The sequence below is a fragment of the Crocuta crocuta genome, unplaced genomic scaffold (assembly GCF_008692635.1).
Source record: "Crocuta crocuta isolate KB4526 unplaced genomic scaffold, BGI_CrCroc_1.0 scaffold7, whole genome shotgun sequence".
Classification (NCBI taxonomy): domain Eukaryota; kingdom Metazoa; phylum Chordata; class Mammalia; order Carnivora; family Hyaenidae; genus Crocuta; species Crocuta crocuta.
In genome coordinates this window covers 2,705,833-2,731,863 of record NW_027531904.1, presented here as the reverse complement: position 1 = coordinate 2,731,863, position 26,031 = coordinate 2,705,833, and the positions used below count along the sequence as shown (strand labels likewise).

Below are 26,031 nucleotides of genomic sequence, written 5' to 3'. Positions count from 1 at the left end.
GGGGGGGGTGGGGGGTGGGGTTCAGAAAAATGTTCTAAAACTCAGTGTGGTGATGGATGTACAACTCCATTAATACATGAAAACCCACTGAACTGTACACGTTAAAAGGGGGCATTAAATGGCATATGGATTTATTTCAATAAAGCCATTATATATATTTAAAAAAAACAAGGGCGCCTGGGTGGCTCAGTCAGTTGAGCGTCCGACTTTGGCTCAGGTCATGATCTCACAGTTGAGAAGTTTGAGCCCCGCGTCGGGCTCTGTGCTGACAGCTCGGAGCCTGGAGCCTGCTTTGGATTCTGTGTCCCCTTCTCTCTGCCCCTCCCCTGCTCATGCTCTGTCACCGTCTCTCAAAAATAAATATAAAAAATGTTAAAAACAACCACAGAAATGTCTATGTAGCATGCACATAAGTAATGCACCATGTGTTCTACTTTCTGTTTGTCATAAACACAATAGTAAAACAAGGGGACCCACTAGATGTTCTCTGTGAGAGTCTTAAAAATTTCAAGGTGATGATTCAGAAGGCCATCAGGAGCAGCTAGTATCACCCAGGGACCTGCTTATCTCAGCTACCTCAGGCCCGCAGGCCTAACCATTCTCATGGCCCTTTAATCCGTCCCAAGTGTGTGCGATCTCACCAGCTCATTGGAAAGTATGTTCACTCTGGGGTAAACCCATGTTTGTGTGTGTGGTCCCCACGATGCACACTAAGCATCGATTTCCAACTGCAGTAAAAATCCGTGAAGGCAACACAAATGGATTCTTATCCAAAAACTTGAAAAAAGGTTCAGGGAAGCTGGCTTTTCCTCTTCCCTTTACAGAAGGGGAGCTGAGGCAGAGAGATTTTAGGGGGTCTGCTCCTACCGTGATACAAGTGGTCTGAAAGGGTGATTCTCAATTTTTTTAATGTTTATTTATGAGACAGAGAGAGAGAGAGAGAGAGAGAGAATGGGGGAGGGGCAGAATCTGAAGCATGCTCCAGGCTCTGAGCTGTCAGCACAGAGCCCGACGCGGGGCTCGAAGTCACGAACCCTGAAACGGTGATTCTACAACCGGCGCATAGAACACACAAGTGGATGCTGGGGGGAGGGGGGTGCCACAGATCCTACTGGAAGACGTGCTCAATACAATGAGCTGCGGACAGCACAAGTCAAGGTTGGGTGAGGTACCTGTGTGGGTCTGAGGGCAGAGAATTAAAAGATGTGGAGACTGGTGGAAGGGGATGTTGGGGAAGACAGGCCCTCACTGGCAGAGCTGGCCGCTCGCACTCCGCAGATAGCGCGTCACAGCACGTACCATGCTGCGCGTGTGTCTGCTCTGCACCGAGCCCATTTTCACCTGAGAACTGGGTCCCCCGAGGCAGGGGTCTAAGCTGAATCTGCCTCTGTGGCTGCACCTGGTGCCGAGCAGATGCCCCGTGAATACACGAGAAACGAATGAGTGAACGCACCGCCGAACTGGCGAGCAAGGGCTCTGGCGCAAGAATATAAGGAAAGGACACCTTCCAATGCCCAGGTCCATGTCCCAGCAGTGATGCCTCTGCGTCTACACTGGGGCACAGACCTGCTGGCCAAGAAGAGCAAGGTCCTGTGCCCTTTTGCCTGCGAAGGTCAAACTAGCAACAGCTCCGCCCCCCTCCCCCCCCCTTCAGTGTTTTAAAAAGAAACCTTAAAAGTGATCCATGACAAACATATCTCAAAGTATCAAAATAACTTTCTGGCCCAACTGTTTTTTTGGAGCAGGATGGAAACCATACCACACTCTGATGAAAATATCAGCAAGGTCTATTTTATGAACTCTTCTACAGAAAGTTTTTCATTCAGGTGGTTTTCAGATAAAGGAGTATTTTTTTTTTTTTTTTGGTTTTGTTTTTTTAATGCTTATTTATGTCTGAAGGAGAAACGAACGAGGAAGAGGCAGAGAGAGGCTCGAACTCATGAGATCGTGACCTGAGCTGAAGTCAAGACACTCAACCACCTGGGCCACCCAGGCGACCCCTAAAGGAGTTCTTTTTGATTTCAGGCACAGGAGAAGTTGAGACTTTCAACAAATGGCTTTTGATTTCGTAAACTACACTGTTTCTGATGATGGTATGGATACTGAGGAGGCAACACGGCTTTAACTGAGTACCTACCACATATCCTTCGGACTTCACGTATACACTTAATTCTCATTTTTTTAATGTTTACATTTTTTTCTTTTTTAATGTTTGTTTATTTTTGAGAGAGAGACAGAGTGTGAGCGGGTGAGGGGCAGAGAGAGGGAGACACAAAATCCAAAGCAGGCTCCAGGCTCTGAGCTGTCAGCACAGAGCCCAATGTGGGACTCAAACTCAGAAACTGTGAGATCGTGACCTGAGCCGAAGTCCGATGCTTAACCAAATGAGCCACCCAGGAGCCCATGGATACATTTAATTAAAAAAAAACAAAAAACAAAAAACCAGCATCAGGAGAGAATATAGGTCCTCGTTTATGGAACAGGAAACTGCGGCTCAGGGAGACAGAACAATTTGCCTGAGCTTACAAAGGTAGCAGGTACAGCCAGAATGTAAATAGAAGCCTCCTGAACACCAAAGGTTCGCTTTTCCCCCCACTGTGTGGAAAGACCCTTCCCGTGGCTCACCTGATTTACAAGCACATCCCCCATCCTCTTGATGAGAAAGTTCCTCTCACTTTTATCCACCAGCGAGTCCTTCTTCCGCTCCAGGATCCTCTGGAAGAACTGGCTGTGGATACTGATCAGCTCGTCCAAGCAGGGGAAGAGCTTCTCCACTGTCTGCTGCTCGAAGAGCAGCTCTGTCATCATGCCCCGGCTGTACACGTCGCTCATGATCTTGAGCGTGCGGACGTGGTGCAACTCCGTTTGCATCAGCTCTGAGGGAGGACAGAGTGTGACGGTCAGGAACAGTCTTTTAAAGGGTTCTCCTTCAAAGGTCAGCTGCTGCTTTCAGAAGCCACTTTAGTCTGACGGCTACTTAGAGCCCAACTGCCACTTAAAACTGGGTCAACAGCTATCTTGCCCGTAAAGGGTTTCCCTCTTACTCCCCCATACTTTACATGGCCCAACACTCTTCCGCCAGCATACTGGGCTCCATCACTCTGCAAGGGTGCTTTCCCAAGTGGTCTCTCTTGGATTCAAAGCCTTTCATAATTGCGGGGTCCCATTTTCTAGAATACTCGTGGCTTATGGTTTCTAGGGTAGCTAAGGATTCACACTGAATTGTCACAAAAGATCTCTGTCTAGGGCCGCTGCACAAATAAGCATTCGTGTTAAACAAAATGTTCAATAAAATTAAAGGAAATAATTTTAAAGAGAAAGAGAAGGACAGAAGTAAGACCCTGTCTCTAGACCCCAACGTTTTTAAAGAATGACTCTGACATGCTAAGTACTTGAGAACTGGCTTCCCACAGTCCAGTGGGTCACCGGCTAAACAGTGCTGCACAAGGTGAACCAAGTATTAGCAGAGTGAATGGCGAGTCTCACCGTAAATCACTTCTTGCCGTTTGACCACATCTTTCTTTTGCTGTTTCAGAAACTTGCTGTCCACTATTTGACTCCAGGACTCGGCTTCCAGCTGTCTGGATTCCATCTCAAAGTCGCCCATCAGCTGTCCTTCATTCATGTCTGTACCTACTCCTCAAAGTATCAAAAGATCAGTATCAGAATCTTGGATCTGGGAGCTCTAGAAAGCTCTAGAAAGCTGGGCCTCCCTGGGGTGGTAACTTTGTAAGACACAAGCCCTGCATTAACACAGAGGGTATTCACACAACGCATAGTCCAGGGCTAGAAAGGAATCATTTTCTGTCTGGGACTGAGACCCTCTACATTCAAGATTCTGGCTAAGTGTGATAAATATCCCATGTATCAAATGTGACTGAGACACGATTCCCACGTGAGGCAGGAACTGGAAGGGACCTGGTAACTTCACTTGTTTAAGAGAGTAGGCTTATAACCTGCCAAGAGATCTACAACTGACCGAAAGTTAGTTGATGAAAGTCTGGAGGAAGAAAAAGTCTTGATACTAGAGTATGACCACATTAAATCAATGACATCCCTCCCTCAAATGGGCAACTATCTAACAACTGGATACATCTGAATATCAATTTATTATAAAGCATGCAAGGAAGAGGCAGGTAACTATTATTCCATTAACACTTATATTCAGGGAGCAGCACACGGTCCCCACAGATGCGTGAGACACAGGCCACAATGTCCTCTTACCCTCATCGGTAAGTGATTCTGTTGACTCGTTGACCTTGCTGATTTTATTTAGTGAGTCCGTCGAATGAGACAGGAACTTCCAGGTATTTGATATGTTCTCATCATTGCCAACGCTGGGGACAAAAAGCAGCACACACTGTCAAACACATTTTCATAAGCCATGGTCTGCCTTCTTAAAGGAGTACCTGAACGACTCTACAGTGACAGCTGGGGCAAAGACAAATTACTTATGTCGGGTACCCAGCCACATGCAACACTATTCATAAAGGTCAGAAGCACTTAACATCATTGCAAACTTGAACTTCTGAGCCTTTGATTTTTTTTTTTTTTAAACAAGAGGTAGCAGGGAGAACGCTCTTCCCTTAAACTCTATATACATTACATAAGAAATTTCTCCACCTGAAACTCATTGTATAACCACTACCCTTTTTATCCCTGTTCCTTAAATAATCACAGACCAAGCACTTCTAATAAACTGTGTTCTTTGGACTAAATGATTGTGGTAGGACACAAAAGGATGCCAGAGTCATTTAAAGGTTTACATTTTACTTAAAGAATAACTTTTTAAACTCATAATGCAAATACATTTTGATGCGGTAACAACTCTGAAAGGAAGGCCTTTGACGAACAATGCTATAAAAACAAAACAAAATAAAAACACTTGAAACATGCTTTTTTAACATGGAAACACTAGCCAGCAGAGTTTAGGAAACAGAAACAAAAGAAGATTTGCATCCTGTAGTTAAGAATTTTGCTCTAGCCTAGGTTAAGAGAGATGCAAGAGATGTTCTGAGTCCTACGTTTGAGATTATTTCTTTACTTGATGGGAAAGCAGGAGTCTTATCATCCGAAGCAGCCAATAACATAATCATCAGTCCTGCGCTAACCCAGCGACGACCGGGGCCTGCATGGTCGGAGGCCATAGCAACCTTTGCAGGGACCACAAAAGGAACTTACTGCAAAAGAGTGAGTGGGGACCTAACAGTCATAACTGGCCCATTATTCAGTCCCATGGAACTGACTTAAGAGTCAAGATGCAAGGACAGAAAAGAGATTTAAAGAGAAGCAAAAACATCAAGTTCATCTGACCAAGAGAAAAGTGTAATATGTGAAAATTTAAGTGGTTACAAGAGAAAATTCAGTAAGAAGTCATACCCCCCCCGCCTCCATTTCCACTTTTTATTTTGATCTAAAAACCATCCCTTGACAACCTGGGTTCCTTAAAAGGGAGGCCGACCGTGTACAAAGCATCAGACGACCGGGCTGACAGGTGACCCTTATTACAAGATGGCGGTCAGGACGCCGCATCAAAATGTCATCCCCACCCTCTTCGTCCGTATACTGGGTTGTGCACCAAGTCATTGTTTCACACTACTTTTTCCTAATGAGAATCTTTTTGTCAAATGATAGGATTACTACGCTCTTGTCCCCTAGATGTCAACCGTGCTATGTTTAACCCCCACTTACCCAGCAATGTTCTGTATGGAGACACTTTTGGAGAGCGAGACACTCTGCTGGGACCGTCTACTGGCAAACATGGGAATGGCAGTGCTCTCATCCACCAGGAGGACTGCGGATCGGGGGCGCTCCTTGGGCTGGGAGGCTGTGAAGGAAGGGAGGGCACAGACTGAAGCACACGTTTCTCAGCTCACCAGGACGGCCTCCTCTGACGAATGCCAAATAGAAGCCAACGTCTCCAGAACAGATCTGCGCTGGAGTGTAAATGCACACAGAAACTATGAGGATAGTTGGGCAATACCTAGTGAAACTGCAAATGCCTATACCCCTCGATCCTAATTCTATTTCAGGGCACCTCACTCTGCAAGAGACATGTGTGATGCTTGAAATGACATATGTCCAAAGTTATTCAATGCAACACTAGTGATAAAAGCAAAATACCAGAAAAGACAAAAATGAGTACCAAGATCAATTATAAAAGATGGCACATCATATACTGGAATATGATGGCATCTCCATGAGCCAATATAGAGCTTCAAGATAATACCGCAATGGGGGAAAAATCAAGGCGTAAAACAGTTACAAAAGACTCTTATGTTTGAAAAAAACAAAAAAAAAAAGAAAAATTGGGGCACCTGGGTGGCTCAGTCGGTTAAGTGTCCGACATCAGCTCAGGTCATGATCTCATGGTTCATGGGTTCAAGCCCCACATTGGGCTCTGTCTGGCAGCTCAGAGCCTGGAGCCTACTTCAGATTCTGTGCCTCCCTCTCTTTCTGTTCCTCCCTCACTCGCACTCTGTTTTGGTCTCTCAAAAATGAATAAATGTTAGGGGCGCCTGGGTGGCTTAGTCGGTTAAGCGTCCGACTTTCGCTTAGGTCATGATCTCGCGGTTCGTGGGTTCGAGCCCCGCGTCGGGCTCAGTGCTGACTGCCAGCTCAGAGCCCGGAGCCTGTTTCAGTCTGTGACTCCCTCTCTCTCTGACCCTCCCCTGCTCACGCTGTCTCTCTCTCTCTCCTAGAAATAAAAAAAAAAATTAAAAAAAAAAAATTAAAAAAAAAAAAAAAGAATAAATGTTAAAAAAAAAGTTTAAAACATTAAAATTATTAAATAAAGAAAAATTAATAACCCAAATTGGTCTTTGCTTTATTTTAATAAAGAAGCTGAAGAAGATAAATACATAAAACTAAGAAGAGTGGTTACATGTGCATGGGACGGAGGTCAGGCAATAGGGGTAAAGAATTGTGTGGTAACAGTGCATTTAAACAGAGAAAGTAATTCAAAGGAAAATAAATTCAAACAAAATTGAATTCAATTCAAAGGAACATAGAATAATTCAAAGGAACATAAAATAAAATTGAAAGAATTTTCAAGATACAGGGAACCACAGAGCTGGGTGGCCAGGGTCCTTTGGGGGTGCCTCGCCTGCAGCTCTGGGGTGCTCGTCAGACGTGCAAACTCCCTGCCTGTCTGCCCTCGGGGCTGGCACCTGGGGGTTCACATGCTTTACGAGCTCCCCAAGTGATTCTTTGGCACCCCTTTTGAGAAAACAGATTTTGACCAATCCCTTTCATTTACAGCAGGGTAAAATGCAACCTATGTTTAACATGGCACAGCTAGGCCCTTCTCATCCTGCACATCCCTCCTGCACGTGACCAGAGGGGAAGCCAGAGCTCTCACTACGCTCAAGTGGACACAGCAGCGTTTGGGTTAACAAGTGATTTCTCCCTGGTAACTGGGCTCCTGCCCCAGACGCGAGCTGCGTTATCTGTGTCCCCAGGAGTGTAAAGAGCTGGAGGAAACTGTGCTGGGGCAGCTGTTATGACTTCACGGTATTTCAGGATGTTTTTGACTTAATCAAAATCAATAAAACCATTAATTTCCAATTCAAATTCTATTTAGAAGAAGGTGATATAATAAAACACCAGAAACATGCTACACTTGCACACACCAGACCCTTCCTGCAGGAAGCACACAAGGATGGAGATGTGGGCCGTGCCCCAACAGAGAAGGGGGTACGCCCAAGTGTTCCAGAGCCGGGGCACAGCCTCGGCGCAGCTGGAGGGACATCGGCAAGCAGATAAAATCTGATGGAGGAACAAACACCGGTTGGTGAAGGGGGGAGGGATGTGGCCGGGCTGGAAGGGGGGGGCGGACGCTGACGGGGAGAGCTGGGTGAAGGAAGCAGTGGGAATCATGTAGGAGGAATGTGAAAAGGAGGGAACCAGTAGAAGAGAAAGGAAGAAGATGTATATAAACAATCAGTAGAAAGGGCTGAAGAAGCTGAGTGAGGTCACACTATGCAGAACCCTAAAAGTGAGGAAGAACAACTTTGTTTTAAAAAAAAAAAAAAAAAAAGTTTTGTATGTGACCTCTACACCCAATATGGGGCTCAAACTTAACAACCCTGAAATCAAGACTTGCACTGGCTGAGCCAGACAGGCACCCCAAGAACAACTTTGTTTTTAAAGGACAGCATGGGTGGGCGTGGTGAAAATTATAATTTCCACTCAGGTAAGTGACTTACTATCTCTGAGCCTCAGTTTCCTTCTTTGCAGCGATGGTGACAGGAGACAAAGCTAACACTGAAGGAGGCCTACCATTAGGTACTTTATAGGCTGAAACCGCCGTCATCCGTTTCAATGACATACGGGGTGGGATGGAGTACATGTCCAAGGTCACAAGGCTATTAAGTGGCAGCACTGGGCTCCGACCCATACGACTCGACTCCACTATCCGCATTCTTACGTCACACACATCAGTGGGGGTGACACAGCAATAAGAATACTTGTGGGGTCGGAGGTAACACACAACCTGGCCTATGACAGGTACACTTTTTAAAAACAAGATGTTATTTTATCTGATGTGAAAGCAAACAGATTTCTGAAGCGAGGGATCATGTCCCGGAAAAAAAGTTAAGGAAGATCAGGCTGGGAAAAGGTGCTGGAATGGGCTGGGTCACTGACGGGAGTGGGGGGTCAGTCTGGTGAATCTTCTCCTATAGCCTTCGTCTCCCTAAAGGGAATTCACCGTCTCCTGGAGGAATTCAGAGCAACCAGGCGTGCGGCAGGGGTTCTCAGGCCAGAGTGTGCACCAGCCTCACCGGAGGACCCACGAGAGCACCGATCGCGGGGCTCCAGCCCTGGAATTTCCCAGGCAGTAGGGCTGGGTGGGGACCAGCAACTCCCTTCTTGCGGATCCAGGAACTACACTTTGAAAAACACTGCCTGCGGAAAGTCCCAACAGGTGTCCGTGGGGCCGATTAAGGCGACACTCAGAACTGCGTCACTTGTGGTGGTAGCTGTAAAGGACTGAGAGTCCTGCTCTGGGNGGGGCAGGTCTGTGAAAGAACACGTGCAGCAGTCTGAGGCAGTTTCTACTTAATAACACACAGACCTCAAGGTGACAGATGGGAAAGAAAGGATGAATAAGCCGTAAGTCCTGTCTAACATAAATCCAACACACAGACCAGTAAGAGACATTTCCAGAGACAGACAGACATGTATCCACGGAGTGGCTGGAAGGACGTGTGTTAAATAACTACAGCAGGTGCTGAGGAGGGAATGGAATGAGGGAGCGGAGGGCGAAGAGGGAGAACATGAAGTAAAACCCAGGTGGAGCCGTGCACATGCTGGTGAAGACAGCATGACAGAGATGGAACAGTCATTCGCGCAGTTTTCTGTACCACCTCAAGTCCGTGGGAAAAAAGAGAACGATTTACTGAACTTTGCAGTTTATATACTGAGAAGCTCGATCAGCAAGATCTCATTTTCTTCGTGCAACTGTGAGGCCTGAAACACAAGTGTAAGTGTCAGCCCTCGGAAGAGGAATTTCAAGATGCACGGGGTCACCTGCTTAAACATGGACACAGGGCTGCCTTTTAAGCGAACACACACACCCTTCTAGAGCCTTCTAAGATAGCCGATGGCAGAACATTAAGCTTCTGGTCAATGAACCTGCGGCCTTCTCTGACTTAACACAAAACAAATACTCAAATCTTGATTGAGAGGAACAAATGAATGTTACAAAAGTACGTTTAAGTCCTGAACCAGAGAGTGAAAAAGGGCTGGGAGAGAGGAGGGCGGAGTTACTTACGCTTGCTTCTCATGATGACTGTGGGCAGCGAAGACGTGTCATGTGCCTGCATGCTCCCCTTGGGCTGCTGGAAGAAAAGGAAAAGGAAATAATTAAGAAGACGAAGGCTGTGTCCACAGCTTCTCTTCTGTCAGACTTCAAGAAGCCCAGGGCAGGGGGAGCGCCGGCCTGGGTCCTGGCCCACGGTCCACAGCGTCCCGCCAGTCACCCCACTGGGCTCTCTTCTGAACCCAGCGAGCGCCGTGGCCCCACAAAGGCTGCTTCTCCTGCCCAGACGCCCTTGGGCCTTCACCACGGGGCATTCTGCTACTCAAGAGCACGCGAGAACCAGCTCCTCAACCACCTCCTCGGTGAAGCCACCATCACCTGCTTTCTCCTCCTCTCCCAAGGAGACTGGCGGTGGCTGGCAGCCCTGAGAATCCTGCACAGGCCTCCACGGGGATGTTCCCTCCTTTGTGGCCACCGCCTGCTCGCCATCTTCCCTATAAGAATGCTGGTTCCCTAGGAGCAGCGTCCGTGCCTTTTTCTATGCCTCCAAGGATAAGCATTAATAAGGTGCTAACTAAGTGGCAGGTGCAGTACTCATTTTAGTTGAGGCTTTTGCTGTAGCATCTGACAGAACCGCTTTGTGTGAGAACTTACAGACTGCACCAATTATCCTGAGGTAAGTCATTAGTGGAAACAGGTTGTTTCCAAATTAAAATTAGAACTCCCTCCTTTTAGGCTGTGTTCCCTTCTAGGGGACATGCTACATCTCCATCATCAGAACCTAGTACATTCCCAATAGCATTAAGTCTGGTCAGAGGTCACAAACTCCATGCCTGTGGGGGTCAGGCAGGCAGCAAATGACAGGGACAAGGTGGGAGGAGAGGGAATCCCATGGAGGACGCGGCAGCCACTCTGGCCCCAGGGGACTAACACTTCCCATCCACGTCCCCAGCATTTAGGGACCCAGACGCCAGATACCATTCTAGATGCTTAGGATCGATCAACACATCAAACGTTCCTGACTTCAGACTGTTCAGCAAGTCTGGTGCTTACATTCTAGTCGCAGGGGTGGGGGAGGGGCGCAGACCATGTAAAATCAGCGTAGTAAGTAATACCAGCTGGTAAACGCAGACACTGAGAAGGTGGTAAGTACTTTGGAGCAAAGGAAAATGAGCAAGGTGAAAATCGGGAATTCCGGGAAAGAGGAAATATCCAGGGTTGTGAGATCTTCCAATTCTTTAAGGAGAAATCAGCAATCCAAATTGAGATGAAATGCGATTTTTAATATATTGCATTAAATAACCCCCCCCCAAATTATTTCAAGTGCCAAATTTATGTCCATGGGCTGATAAGACCTGGGGTTCCGAAGTCTATAATTTTTACACTAGCTCAGACTAGCAGTAGCCGCACCATCTGGGGACTTGTCGGAAATACGAATTCCTGGCCCCGCCCCAGAACATGCAGCTCTGGGAGTGGGCGCAATAAGTGGTCTTATAAGAAGCCCCTGAGCGGGACAGACACGCACTCAAGGGTGAGGCCACCGCACTAGATAAGCGTCTGGTGACTGGGGTGGCACCCTGAGCGTCCACATAGACGGCAGCTGGAGGGCGCCCTTCGGACAGGGAAGAAAAGGACATTTATTTATGGGTGACCGGAATGCCAGAAACCAGAGGGTACTAGGGGGTATGCCCGACACCCACTCTCAAGGGCCACCTGACGAGCAGCACCCGTCATTGTTCAGTGCGCATTCCTAGAGCAGGTGCTACCACACGCCCGGCACTCCCTATCCTTGCATCGTGTGCCCAGAGCCAACCACGTTGTGCCCTGTGGACTCAAGTGCTGCCAGGCAGGCTGCGCCAAACCCTAACCACCCTCATCCTCCCAGCTCCCCATGAGGTCAGGGCCCCTGAATGGCACCCAGGAGGAAGCCAGGTGTGTGACCGTCGGGGCAGGCCTGAACCCACGGTTCAGAAGAAAACCACTGTAACAACAACACAGAGACATTCGTATCATGGAGAAATGTGTATTTAACATGGAGTTCTGAAACCGCAGATTCTTGAGCACGTTAATGAAGAAGAGACTTAGTCACTTTAGAGAAAAACTATAGTTTGGTTATTCTGGTCTCAGTGTAGGTATCAAGTGATTACAATAAACAAAAACCACAACCTGGCCTCTCCTGACCCCAAGGACCAGTCTGGCCAGAAATGTCTTACCTTCATCTTGACCTTCGCACAGGAGGCCAGACTCTCCCTGCAGCCTTTGTGGACGAAAGCACTGCAACCTGAAAAACAAGCAGAGCCCAAGGTCACTTCGAGCAGACAGATCTCCGATCCTGACTTGCTGCGGCCACAGCAGCCCGGGGACTCCAGGGGAAGTCACTCACATGTCAGGATCTGGCCCTAACTGAAACTACAGACTTCGGTCACCTTCCAGAAGGCAGGCATGTGATGTCATGTTGAGGGGGAGAAATGACAGCAGATGTGATTTCTGATTAACGGAAACTAGAAGTCTGGAGCCGCTCAGGCAGGAAGTGCAGAGGGTACCAAAATGAAAAGCAAAAGCATCTGCCGTCGGCACGTAGAGCCTAAGGCACAAAGAAATAGGCCAGCAGAGCCCCTTGCCCGGAGCTGGGGAATCCGTACGGCTGTGTCAAAGGCAGAGTGTGAATCTGAGAGTCCCCCTGTTCACGCCCTTCCTTGGGATGTTAATACCCCGAGCTTTGCACGACCCAGCCCGAGTCTGGCAACGCAGAAGAAAGGTCATCAGAACCACCCCTGGGAAGCCATGCCCGAGTCAGGAGCAGGTGGGAGAAGCCTTCTGGAAAGACAGGGCAGAGTCCATATCCGCCAAGGACGCGAACCTCAGCCCCCTTGGCTCCAAAGCCTCTGATGTAAAAACCCAAGTCCTCTGTGCCTGAGCAGGTCAGCTCTTACTGCTATGAGGTCATGAAACAGAGCTCTGCCAGGAGGGCCATCTGCGGGGACACCCTGTGACGAGAGCCTGTCCAGGGGATGGCTCCCTGAGAAGAGCAACCAGACACCGCTCACCAGACAATGCTTTACGGGCCGACTCAGGAAGCACAGGCCCTGCCCGTGTGAACCCACTCACTGCGGGCCGAGATGCTTTCCTGTTGCAGACGTGCGGGTCTGGGGACAGTGGACCGATGCCGGGGAGGACAGGGCCCAAGGATGCAGGCCGCCGGAACCCCAGGCCCCAGCAGCCTCTTCCCACAGGCCTTTCCTCAGCGCTGCACCCGCCTGGTTCAGGGGTCTCTTCCATGATGCCAGCAGCCACAGTGCACCATGAGGCGCTTGTGGTTTTCTCCTCCACGGGGGCTCCTCTCGGGCAGAGACCCTCATCCGCTGCGGAAGCTTTACATCTCTCCACCACAGTGGCTGGCTCATGGCCCTGATTCAAATGTCTGCTTCAGAACCTACTAGGCCTCTTTTATTTAAACACCAAGCGCCCTGATACAATGCTGATTACAGAATGTGAAATACCCCCTTATTAACAGTAAGAGGGGCACAGGAAGAACAGCTTTAAAGCCAGATTTGATTCAGGTCGTGGCTCTGCTCATTAGTCTGATCTCAGGGCCTCAGTTTCCCCATCTAACAAATCAAAGGAAGGTCCACATTTCCCCCCAAGTTCCTTCAGTCTGTTATTCCATAAGACTCTTCAGGTTACATCTCTTGAAGGGGATCATTTTTCAAAGTAAATCCCACAGGACAGTCTGACATTTCAACTTCTATGTTACCTGAATTACCACTAACGACCACCTCTACCAGCTCCGCCCCATGGGACATTCACTATCTGGTCACATTTCTGATGTTAACAAACCGGAAGACATGATGGCAGCAGGAGGTGAGGCTTGGGGAAGACTCACATAGGCGTAGGCGTCAACAAGAGGAACAACTAAGAAGGTTTCAACTCCGTGAAAACTGTATTCTTGTCTCTACTGTGTTCCTTCCCCAGGGGCAGACTGCAAGGGGATGATGACCTGCATACCATGCTCCTGGTGTGTGACCATCTCCTTTTAAGTCGCAAAGCTGCCCCAGAAGTCGGCAGCGAGACAGAGGTTATGGACCCCTGAACGGGAAGGCTGGAATTTCTCAGTAACATCCCGTTCTGGGCATAAGGAGGCCGCCGCAGAAAGAGACCCCTGGGGAATGACTCATTCTAATCAGCAAAAGAAAACACTTTGAGGATGTTTCACTAAAGAACCGGAAACCACAGGCCCTTGTTAATTTGTCCAGTTCTCTGAGACTTGAAAATAAGAACCAATTTTGATAAAGAAGTTGCCGTTCTACCACTGAGAGAAAAAGCAGAATCACAAACAGAAATCCACCTAACTCCTGAGATGCCAGTGGGGCTATGCCCTTCTTCCCATCATGCAGTGCAACTCCTATCCCAGGATCTAGACCCCAGGGAAGCTTGGGTGAAGACTTTACACCTCTCTAGCCAATGGTGTTCCAGGAAGGGCCAAAGAGGCAACAGGTAGGCTGGACCATATGTCTTTATTGGTTTGTATTTAAGTATCTTTGCCTCTCACCTTCTAAAAACTCTTCAATGGCTCCCCGTCCCCTTTAGGACCAAGCCCGTGTGTCTGGATTTGCCGGGGCCCGTCGCCGTGCACTGCCTGGCTGTCCAGCCCCTCACCATGTTTGCCCACGCCCATGAGCCCTGAATGGAAAATGGTGCTTTGCGCTGCGTCCCCTCCCCCGACTGGGCTGGCAGGACTCAGGTCTACGAAGTCCTCGCTGACTCCCCAGGGAAGGAGAGACTCCCCATGTGTGCACTCGGGGTACTCCGTGCTCGCCTCCATCACGGTACTGTCCTGGGCACACTCTTCCACCGATGGAAAGCTCTCTGAGGGGGTCTCACTCTGTGTTTTACAATTTCTATACTCCTATCCCCAGCTGCTGGCCCACAGCAAGAAGGGCAGCACAGCAGTGGAGGTCAAGTCCCGCAGTCCTTTCCCAGGGAGACCGGTGTGTTCGCCTACCTGCACGCCAGCCTCAATCAGGGCACCTGGCTCGCAGAGGCCGCGGAGCACGCAGTTCCAGGGCCTTCCAGCTCTTCTATGCAAAGGCTTCAGAGCTCCCCTGGCCATCGTTCCCCAGTCTCTCACAAAACCCTGCTCAGCTGAAGTGTTTCACACACCTCTTCTTCAATCCCATGCCTCCTGCCCCAACCAGACCTGTGTAGGAGAGCTTTTCCTTCACTCCATTCTTCTTAAACAAAAGCAAACGGGCAGGGATTAGCATATGAGGAAAACTAACAATCCATGTTACCAGGAAAACCACACATTTTGAAAGACAACTAAATGTATCGCCACACACAATGACAGTATCTTCAAAGTGTTGAAGACTCAGTAGCAGAACAAGAAGACAAAGAAGGAAACGCTGTACAGACTGACAATTTACAACACAAAATGGGGCCTGATTGCTCCAGAAATCAGAGAAATGCAAACTAAACCAACAGAGAAATGCCGTTTCATACCCAATCAGGTTGGATCAAATAAAAGCCTGTCAATTCTAGGTGGGAGATGCCAATGTGGGAACTCTCAGTGTCTGCCCAGGTATCTGGAAACCGGCACCTCCATTTTGGAAGAGTCAGTTGGCAACATCTAGTTGACACTGTGCCTGCTTTATAAGTTAGAAATTCTCTTCCTGGTGGACAGCCTGGTGATACATACAGAACCATAGGGATGTCCCTTGTAGCCCTGCTTAGAGAGAAATCAAAACAACCCAAATAACTTAGGGACAGATTTGATAGATTCATAAAATAGAACACCATATAAGAGTTATGAGTCAGCGATCTAGATTAAATCTGTTTTTAGTATTCTGGGTCCTCCAGATCTAATGTTAAGGAGAATAAAGCAAATTACAGAATGAGATATACTGTATGGGACCATTTATGTAAACTAAAAAGAATAAAATGTTGTTGACATAGAAGATAAAATGATAAAATACAGACTACATATACACTGAATTCATGATAGTGCTTGTCCGTTGGGAGGGAGGAAAAGACACCAGATTAGGCAGGGGAAAAAAGGGGGAGAGGAAATTGACTTTCACGGTTTATTTCTTCACAAATCAAAAATAATCTAAAGCAATACAACAAAATGTTACTTTTTCATTTGAGTGGTGAGTCCACTGGTATTGTTAACATTATCGAGGTACGACTTTGTGCTAGTATTTAAAAAACCAAAACCAGGGGTGCCTGGGTGGCTCAGTCATTTAAGTGTCTGACTTCAGCTCAGGTCACGATCTCATAGTTTGTGAGTTTGAGCCCTGTATCGGACTCTGTTCTGACAGCTCAGAGCCTGGAGCTTGCTTCGGATTCTGTGTCTCCCTCTCTCTGCACCCCCCTCCCCCATTATCTCCCTCTTTCTCTTTCCTTCTCTCTTTCAAAAATGAACATTAATAAGAAAAATAAAATAAAGAATAAAAACCTAGTGTTAACACATTTTAATACCCTTCAAAGTTCCTTGAGTTTCCTTGAAAACATTTTCTGATCCTTTAAAGAAAGTCATTCACAGTTGTTTGTGCTAAATTAAAAACAATTTTCAATCAGCTTTTACTGTTTTCCATTCCAGTTACAAAACTGCATTTTCTTCTTTGCTTTAATGAAAATCTGTAAGGTTTCTGGCATCTCTGGGCAACAGAGGAGGTGGGATTTGCCTGAGAACTTGCTGCTAATTCTGATCTACAAGTGACCAGTCCGCATCCTGGGCCACAGCTTGTTTCCAAAGTGCATCCTGCCTGTTTCCTCTCTCCCTGATAAGCTCCCTCCCCTGAAAGAATAAAGCAAAGGCAAATTTTGAGGGGGTGGTGCCACCACTTTTCAACAGACTTCAGCAACATTCAACTTCTCAGGCCAGTGTTTTGAGATTTAAAAGACAACTCCAACTGATGAACCGTAAGAGCAGCGATAATAGAATGTATGTCTAAGCCAACAACATTCCCCCCACTTTCTTAGTTAGCTGAGACAGGCCCCCAAACCCATACCCCAGCTGAAATTTTACTGTGCTCTGTAACAGGGTCGCGAGGCTCAGTGATCAGTAATTTGTGCAGGGATGTCTGCCTAACACACTCAAGTTCCCACTTGAAAAACACTCAGCTTGTTACCAAGTTGTCCTGGACTCAGTTCACAGCCCGTTTTGTGCCATGCGGGGGTGATTTAGGAGCTCTGGCCCACTGACATTTAACAGAGGTTAAAACCTTACTCTCTGTTTTGGAACACAGACAATTACCAAGAACATAAGAGTCGAAGGCAAATCTAATAGTGTCAAGCTCTTTGCCACAAACCATAGCATGTTGTTAGGGAGATCAAAGAATTATTTGGCCTTTTAGTTATTTATTTTAAAAAAAGATTTCCTAATAGCAGTAAGCAATATGCTTTCATTTTTCAAAGTTATTCAAAAAAAGGTTTCAGCACAGTGGTTTAGGAGAACAGATTCCTAATTAGATTCCTCTGAACTGAAATGGAAACCGCCCAGGCTTCAACAACAAAAAAAATTTTTTTTTCACTTACCAGGAGGCATCAAACAAAAGAGTATGAAGGAAAACCCACAGAACTGGGAAATATTATCTATCTTTTTTAACCTCTGCCACCAACCACCAATGGTCTGTGGTGAAATGTTCTATACTATACGTCGTTTCTCTTTCAGCAGAAAAACAAAAAACTACCTGTCAGAGAGACCAGCTTGAGAAAAGCTTTAAAGAAGGATAAGAGCAATGGCCATGTCAAATGGAACAGAAATCACAGAATGGTACGGGCACAAGAAAGCTATGACAGGAAGGATTCACCTTCTTTTTTTTAAAAAAATTTTTTTTAAAAATGTTTCTTTATTCTTGAGATACAGAGAGAGACAGACTGTGAGCTGGGTAGGGGCAGAGAGAAAGGGAGATACAGAATCTGAAGCAGGTTCCAGGCTCTGAGCTGTCAGCACAGAGCCTGATACAGGGCTCGAACCCAAAAACTGCGAGATCATGAACTGAGCCAAAGTTGGACATTTAGGTGACTGAGCCATCCAGGCACCGCTAAAGGATTCTCCTTCCTAAGCTGAACTCTGAGGTGAGGGTACTTCCCACCCTTGAGTCTACTGATCATCCTCAGGGAACACGATAGGTAGGAGTCCTGCCCAGCAGACACGGATCTGGGGGAGAATTCTCAGATCCTTCTCAAGAAGCAGGCTGAAGGGTCACCTTTAAGGACAGAAATGTGTAACTTCTTCCTATCATTTCAACCCTAACCAAGAAAACTAAAACAAAACAAGCACCAATGAAAACAAAAGCAGCAGCAGCAGCAGCAACAGAGCCATTTAGGTTTGAGCCAACGTAGAAACAAGAGCTCCAAAGTGCCTTCTGCAACTTCTTTGTTTCAAATCTTTGAGGAGTGTGAAACTCCGTGGTCCGGACTGATCGGAACTTATTAGCTACAAGGCATGTAAAATGTTCTTCGTAGCTGGTGTAAGAACCACAGAGCTGATGTACAGAATAAAGGGAAAGCCACAAAAAAGAGCCACATCATCTCAGCTGACCTGCTCACATAACAGCAGTTTTCAGAAGAACACGGTAAACAAAAATGGAACAGAATTCAAGGGCTTGGATAAGTACTGACTTCACTATTTAGGCTCTTCTTTTTACCTTCCTTTCCCGCTAAACAATAAATTTATTTTACTTTGTCATACAAGCAATGAACTCTCCATGCCAGGAAACAGCATCTAGAGAGCTGCCTTCCTGGATAAAATCCAAAGCAAAAATCGGACCGTCACATGCATTCTGAACTCTCATGTTTCCTACTTCAATTCCAGCTGATCTACTTGTTTATTTTTTTTTTTTTATCAAGAGAAACAACCTACCGCAAAAGTACTCAGAAGCTGCTAACACAACAGAAAATAAATCAACAATAATCTCAAGATCATCTTACATCTGTTTAAAGCAAATAAAACAGAATCACTGACAAGATCCAAAACCCAAACATAATGAATTCCTTACTCGGAAGGACTCCACCACACGTTCCAAAGACCAAAGTATTTGTGGCAGTTGGAAAGAACAGCTGATGATTCCAGGGGAGCTTTGCAGAGCCGAAGAAGTAAGAATGGGAAAGACACTCTTTCCTTTCCCCATCAGTTACCTAATCCTAAAACGAGAGGCGAATTTTGGCTGAGAAAGAAAGACCTGCCAGGTTTCTCTTAGACGAAAATTACTTGAAAGCAGTCCTGGCAGGAGGCTTGAAGTCCTTGCTTTCACAGTCTGTCTTCTTTCCCCGCCACCAGCAGACTGCAAAGAACTATACGGAGGCTTTGTTCCTTGCTGTTTCTGGTGTCTGTGATCAGGGCCATTTCCATGCAGGTCCACAGAAAAGGGACTCACGCTTTCACCCAGAGTTAGACTGTACTGCAGGCTGGTCTGGATGTACTTCCGTGGAGTCAAAAGCGGGTGATAATTTTTTAAATGTTCTGTCCTGTTGAACTGTTTAGTATACACATGCAGAGGTATGTTAAAGGGATTATGGCATCCGGAAGACTGGGCGCATCAGTACCAGCCACCATCATCCCTCATCACGATGGGCAATGTGGCTGACCTTTCGGAACGACGACACTGAGTTGACTAAGCAGGCAAGTGGGGGTGAGGCTCCAGGGTCAGCAAGAAGGGTTATGTCAGACCGAAAAGGAAAGCTAATGCTATGTTTCCTGAGGCTCCTGGGAAGATCCTGAGCCCGGGAGGGGATGGAGAAAAGGGAAGGAGGATTCCGGGTTCCCAAATTACTCATATTTTCTACTTCCTGCTGAGATAACAGATGGTACTTCACACACATGAAGGTTCACTGCAGACTCTGTTCTTCTGGAAGCTGGACAGAATCAGCCAATTACTTTTGCTCCCTTGGGAAAATGACTACATATTGCTCCTTCCCCCCTCATTTTTTTTTTTTTTTTTAATTAAGTGGCAGGCTGCAGACTGTTCTACACAAACCTTAATGCCACCACCAAACGCCGAGCCTACTTCCACGCTCCCCCAGAGCCGGGTGCGGAGCTCTGAAGTTTCTAAGGAGGGTTGGTATGCAAATTACACATGTATTTTTGAAGCTCAGGTGAGGATGAGGGAAACTATCAAACTGCCCCTTTCTATGTCTGATTCTTCCCATTTAAACTTTGATCAAGCAATCGCCATAAATTAAAGAACCACTGGCTGAGGGCTTCTGATGTTTCCTCTACTAGACAGACCCTCCAAACAGAGAAGATTCTAGTGATGACACACTGGACTCCATGAAATACTTTGTTTCCAGAAGAAACAGACTCCTCAGGTGACTTAATACTAAAGTTTACAAGTTAAACCAAAGACGTTCGGTCCAGAAAAGTCCCATCCCATTACAAACAATGTTAGCATAAAACTAGTAGTCAATCTGGTATTTTACCGGTTTTCTACTTTAAAAAATCTTAAGTGAAATACTGTCATATTATGTGACCTCAAAAATGTAAAATATTTAGGATAGATTGAGTTACAATCCCAACATTCACTTTTAAAGTCATTAAGTGAAAACAAAGAAGCTGCTTTAACAGATCCCCAAGTCAGAAATCAGAGGTGCCGAGGACGTTTACAATTCACATCATTAACTACTTTGGCATCTAATTTACTCCTGTATTTAGTTTTGTGTACATAATATAGAGGATATCTTCATTCATATAGGTAAGTAGGTTCAAATATTAACTTAAAAAATGGCTTTCTTTGTGATCACATTACATTCTCCAGTTAGTTAAAGACAGAAGGAAAACGTAAACAGGCACACTGACAGCTCAAGTTAGTATGCTGATGTTTAAATCTGGTTATACTTCTGAGCATTGGTTTTCTTAATTAATTTATTTTGAGAGAGAGAGAGAAAAGGCACAAGTGGGGGAAGGCACAGAGAGAGAGAGAGAGAGAGAGAGAGAGAGAGAGAAAAGGCACAAGTGGGGGAAGGCACAGAGAGAGAGAGAGAGAGAGAGAGAGAGAAAGAGAGAGAGAGAGAAAGAATCCCAAGCAGGCTCTGCACTATTATCACAGAACTGGAGGCGGGGCTCAAACTCACAAACCATGAGATCATGACCTGAGCTGAAGTTGGAAGCTTAACTGACTGAGTCACCCAGGTGTCCCTAGCATGTGGATTTTTAGTGCAGGTTTAAAATTAGTTTAAGATATACATATAGATACAGACATAGATATAGATATCTATATTAATCTATCTATATGTATCTTTATATACGTATATATGCATATATTCAAAAATCTGCAGAATTTCCAAAACAGGTCCACAAAAAAATCCTGAAAAGCAGTACCCTATCTGTTAAAGTATTTAATTACTACACAGACTTGTGGCTGATAAGTTAAGTCCACGAGTCTCCTCCTACACTTAGTTTTTCCTCATCAGGACCAGCACCCACACAAGGGATTCCTCATGGGTTGCTCTGGTATCCTCGGGCCACAGAGGTTTCCAGAAGTGTCCCAGATCCCACTCTCCAGGTGAAATTCTAGCACACACTCTACCAACAGTGTGAATGGCTCAACAGTCCAGGAAGAACGAGCTATGCTTCCTCATGGAGAGAGTCCAGCAAAAGACAAATTCTATTCATGTCTAACAGGAAAAGTATCAAGAAAACAAAAAATGGGTGTAGGATGCCTGTGGTCGAAAGAGGCGCACTCTCATACGTTACAGCAGACATTTCTGTTATCTGAAAATCACTCCTATGCCAGCCGCATGTTTAACTCTGAGTCATCATATTCTAACAGCGGCTAAGAATTAATATAGCCAAGGAGGATAAAGGTCAGATGTTTTAACCTAGAAAGAACATATACACAAAAATCAATGGCAGTAGAAGACAAAACGTATACTGAGTATAAACTAGACAACCCCCTCCGATCTGAACTTAAATTGAACATGTTCAGAACCAGTCACGGCGGAAGCCACCCACCTACCAGAATATCTACTATGACCATAAACCAGTGGTTCTTACTGTTCCCTACAGCACAATGAATAAGACTCTTTGGGTCTTCCAAAAAGATTTTCCATCTCTTTGTTCCTAGATCTTCTGATAATATGTCACCTCACGCTTCAGGACTGAGAGTCCAGCATCGGCTGCACCGCTGCTTCTTCAAGCTGGTGCTGCCAGTAGCGGTGAAAGAGGAACTCTTAGGTTTTCTGTTCTGCGGACTGCTTTCTGGTAATCGTTTTGCTCTTTGTCTATTAAGCTCTTGAATCAACTATCAACACACTTAGCTCCTTCATCAGAGACCAGGTGACAAGCAGAAAAACCTTGAAGATTATCAGTGATCCAAGGTCTGCATTTTGGTTCTGCTCACACAAATGATGTAAGTACAGTTGTTTAAAAATTCAAAAAAGAATATAAAATAAAACCTGAAGTCTCCCTCAGTCTCTCCTGTCCTAGTCTCTTTCTTTAAATGGTTAACGGCTTGGGGTATATCCTTCTAAATATTCTTGCATTTTCACATCAACGATTAGTGTTCACTGGTCTTCTGCAAATTCGATCATACATCCAGTTCTACTTCTTGCCTTTTCAACTTATCAAGAGTCTTGGAGACCGGTTTGTGTCTGCAGAGCTACCCCAGTGGCCGGCAAACCATCCACCTGGTGGGCAAGAGTCTCACGGGAACATGGCCACGTTCACCATTTAGGGCTGCTCCATGGCCGGAGCTGAGCGGCCACAAGAAAGACCTGTGAAGCCTCACACGCTTTCCGCCAATTCCTCTACAGAAAGAATTGGCTGAGTCTTGGGTCTATTCTTTTTAGTGCCAGCTCCAAATTCCATCTGATGAACCGATCACATTTTACTGACAGATATTGGGTGCCTTTACAGTCTCCCCCATAACGAATCATGCTTCAGTGGGTAGGTACCCAAGGTTATTATACTTTGAGAACTCTTAAGCATCTTGAGAGAGGTGGCTCTCCGCATGCCAACTGCTAGAAAGGACGGATATTAAGTAATGTAACAGAGGTGGTAAATATTGAAACAGTGGCAATCATGTTACGATACATAAATGTATCAAATTCATGTTTGCATGCCTTCAATTTCCACAGGGTTACATGTCAAGTATATTCAATGGAAAAAATAGAAGGTGCTGGGCATGCACTGCTGCTCAATAAATATTTGTTGACGGGCGGCTTCTGAAGGAATCATAAAACCAAACGCTGTGCTTTGCAGAGTTCAGGTAGCCGGTCTTTGTTGAAGAATTTCACTTAAGATAAGGAACCCAAGTGCATAATTACTAATAGTTAAATGTAAAGAATAAATTCAGCCTGAAGTCGGAAGTGTTTCTAGAATATTTACTCCGCCCTCCCTTCACTGCAGCAGGTGACAGAGTGGAAGTCGTTTTCCTCCTTTATAAACAAACAGAAACCAGAGCATCCCACTCCTGATGCTGAAATACCTGAAAAATCTCCATGAAGATCCTTCCAGGGTTATTTTCATTTCTGAAATTTTATTCAGTTGTTTTTCACATCTACGCCTTAGTTGCTCTGTTCTGTTCCTGCATTAGAAATCTTATTTGTTTCAACTTTTTAATAATTCTCATCATCTTCCCCTGTCCACGCACTTGCTAACTTCTTCGTGGTGGCTCCCTCCCGCACGTGCTATCTGTGTTATCGTAAGCTCGGCTCCGGCTTTATGAGACTCTTTTTCCTTCCCATGGGAAGCTGTTTTCTTGGTGGCCCTATGGTTCGGTTCTGTATTTGTTTCTGCTGAGCTTCCTTGGTGTTTTATCATTCGCCAATCAGGATTTCATAAAACCACTTGTGGAAAATCTCTTATTTTGAGGTACGGATGGTGTGAATTTGGACCCCAGATTCATCTATAATTCAGAATTCTCACTCAGAGCCCTGGGCAAAGGCACGTTTCCTTGCTGCTTGTGAAGGGCCAGTGGGTGGGGTTTCTCTGGGTCCTTCAGTATGGACATAGTCTTCAAAGCTCCAGGTTTTACTTGGGGTCTCAGTGGCTCCCCACTGACAGGCCACCTACCCTGTCCCCAGTTGAGGCAGAAGCTCTTCATTGCTCTGATTAGGAGTTTCGTCAGGGATTTTCCTTTCTGCAGGTTTGGTGATGGATTTTTTTTTTTTTTTTTTTTAATATAGTTCACAGAACATTTTTGTTTTATAGCAGAAAGCAGGTGTTCAGTCTGCTTCACCGATGAAGTTCTTTGAATATCAATTTCATATTGTCGATCAAGAAACATGAGGTCGTCCTGGCTTTCTCTGAGACCAGCGCTCCTAAAAACGGGGAGCAGGTACTTGGCAGGAGGGATACACAGAATGGGTCTTCGGGGCACGCGGTGGGGGGGCGGGGGGACTTTACAGCTCTCGCTTGTGCCAACTTAAAAGAGAACTTGAGTTAATAAGCACTGATGCAGCGGTGCCTCACTCACCCTCCGTGCTGGGCTTGGATACACTGGAGGGCCCTGGAGGCAAGAGCACTTGAGAGGAGCTGGGGACGAGTAACAGAGGCGCCCGGCTCATCTGCTCACTTCCAGCACCTGCGATGAGTGGGAACTCACAGGGGCTCAGTGTGGTGGGCTGATACATTCTATTTAGTTCCAACTAAAATAAGATGAAAAAGGGACTTAAAAAATTCCTACACAGAACCCACTGACCTCAGACAGTATTATTAATAGAACGAATACCTAACAGCATACAAGAAAATGTCAAATATGACTTCTCTTATTCCTAGAATGGGCTCTTTAGAAGTGCAGTATAGGACAAGTGTGTGATTTCTGCACTAAACATATACAAACTGGGGGCTCCTGGCTGGCACAGTTGATCAAGCATCTGACTCCTGATATCAGCTCAGGTCATGATCTCATCGTGCATGAGACTGAGCCCTGTGTCAGGCTCTGTGCTGACAGCAGAGTCTGCTTGGGACTTTCTCTCTCAAAACAGGCTCTTGGGACCTTCTCTCAAAATAAACAAGCTAGTGTGTACACAACACACACGCACATATACATACACACACAAACACATACACACATCCTGTGCGAGTAGGCTAAAAACGTTGTAATGATGCACGAACATGCTAAAAAGTGCTTGGTGACTACTGCCCTGGGTAACCAAGTTATCCCAGTACCAAGGAGCTGACTGGGTCAAGTGGCTAAGAAGAAACTAAGGACGTTCAGCTGACGTCCTGGGGAAGGGCCCTCACAGAACCCGGGCCCCACAATGAACAAGCAGGGCGGGGGACCGTGGGAGCCCCTCGTTTCCTAGAGGTCACATAAAACCACTAATGCTGAGACTCTCAGCTTCCCAGTGAGTCATGCATGGAGGAGGAAGACCTAGGCGTGGGTGGGATCCGCCCACAAGGAACGCATAAAGATTTCGAGAAGAGCTCCTCCCATGAGGTGGTGGTGGTGTTTTAGAAGCAGGACAGTACAACCAATAGGGCTGCAGACATTTGGGATATAATATATGGACACAAGCCCTCTTCCAAGAACATGAATGTCCAGCCAGTCATTCAGAAAGCCACGACAGCTGCGGCACAGATGAGCTGGGCTGTGGGCCCATGGTGGCGAGTGCTGTTGGGCTGTCTGCTGGCCCAACTCCACTCTTTCTCTTCAACAAAGCAAGTAGCCCTGAATCTGCTCAAATGAGCTTTGAAAAATTTCAAATGTCATAATTATCTGGGTAACACATCCCTTGGGGTATTCCACAGAAATGACTGAAAACAAGAAACGTCGTGAACATCAGAGTCGGAGAAGTGTTTCTTGGTGTCTAAATTAGTCACTATTTTGTCTGAATCCATTACAGGTGTACCACGGTGCTAATCACTGCCTGCCTTCTGGGGGACTGGGCTGGGCCTGGGGTGACTGCATCTCCAGAATGGTCCCTTCTGGCCACAAGCAGCCTCACTAATTTGCTTTGGTGTACGTGCTGCAAATATTATTACTTTCTATCCATCTAACAACAATACAGTGCCGAAGATCAGGGTCTCTGCCAGATCCAACTTGTAGCCCACCTTTGTGTGGCCCCTACACTACAGAAGGTTTTCACATTTTTAAATGGTTGAGATGAAGGCCAATACTCTATGACACATAAAAATGACATGAAATTCAGTGTCCCTGTCTGTAAATGGAGCTCTGCCGGAACACAGCCATGCTCACTGGTTTCTGCACCGTCCAGGGCTGCTTTTGCACAGCAGCACAGTCCAGTAGTTGTGCGGGGCCCTGCCGCCCATGGAGTCTAAGATACTTGCCAGTGGGCCTGGACAAAAAGTTAGCCACCCTCTG

General features: G+C 46.3%; 1 protein-coding gene across 1 annotated transcript in view; it reads right to left on the bottom strand.

Annotated features, from left to right (window-relative positions):
- Positions 1-26,031, bottom strand: part of AKAP13 (A-kinase anchoring protein 13) — a 236,886-nt gene that overhangs the window by 18,843 nt on the left and 192,012 nt on the right. Inside the window, exons 21-26 of the mRNA XM_077774252.1 lie at positions 11,977-12,044; positions 9,776-9,842; positions 5,692-5,827; positions 4,225-4,337; positions 3,487-3,639; positions 2,626-2,876 (exon numbers count right to left, since the gene is read on the bottom strand). Coding sequence (XP_077630378.1) covers positions 2,626-2,876; positions 3,487-3,639; positions 4,225-4,337; positions 5,692-5,827; positions 9,776-9,842; positions 11,977-12,044 — 788 coding nt within the window. The remainder of the gene's footprint in view (positions 1-2,625; positions 2,877-3,486; positions 3,640-4,224; positions 4,338-5,691; positions 5,828-9,775; positions 9,843-11,976; positions 12,045-26,031) is intronic.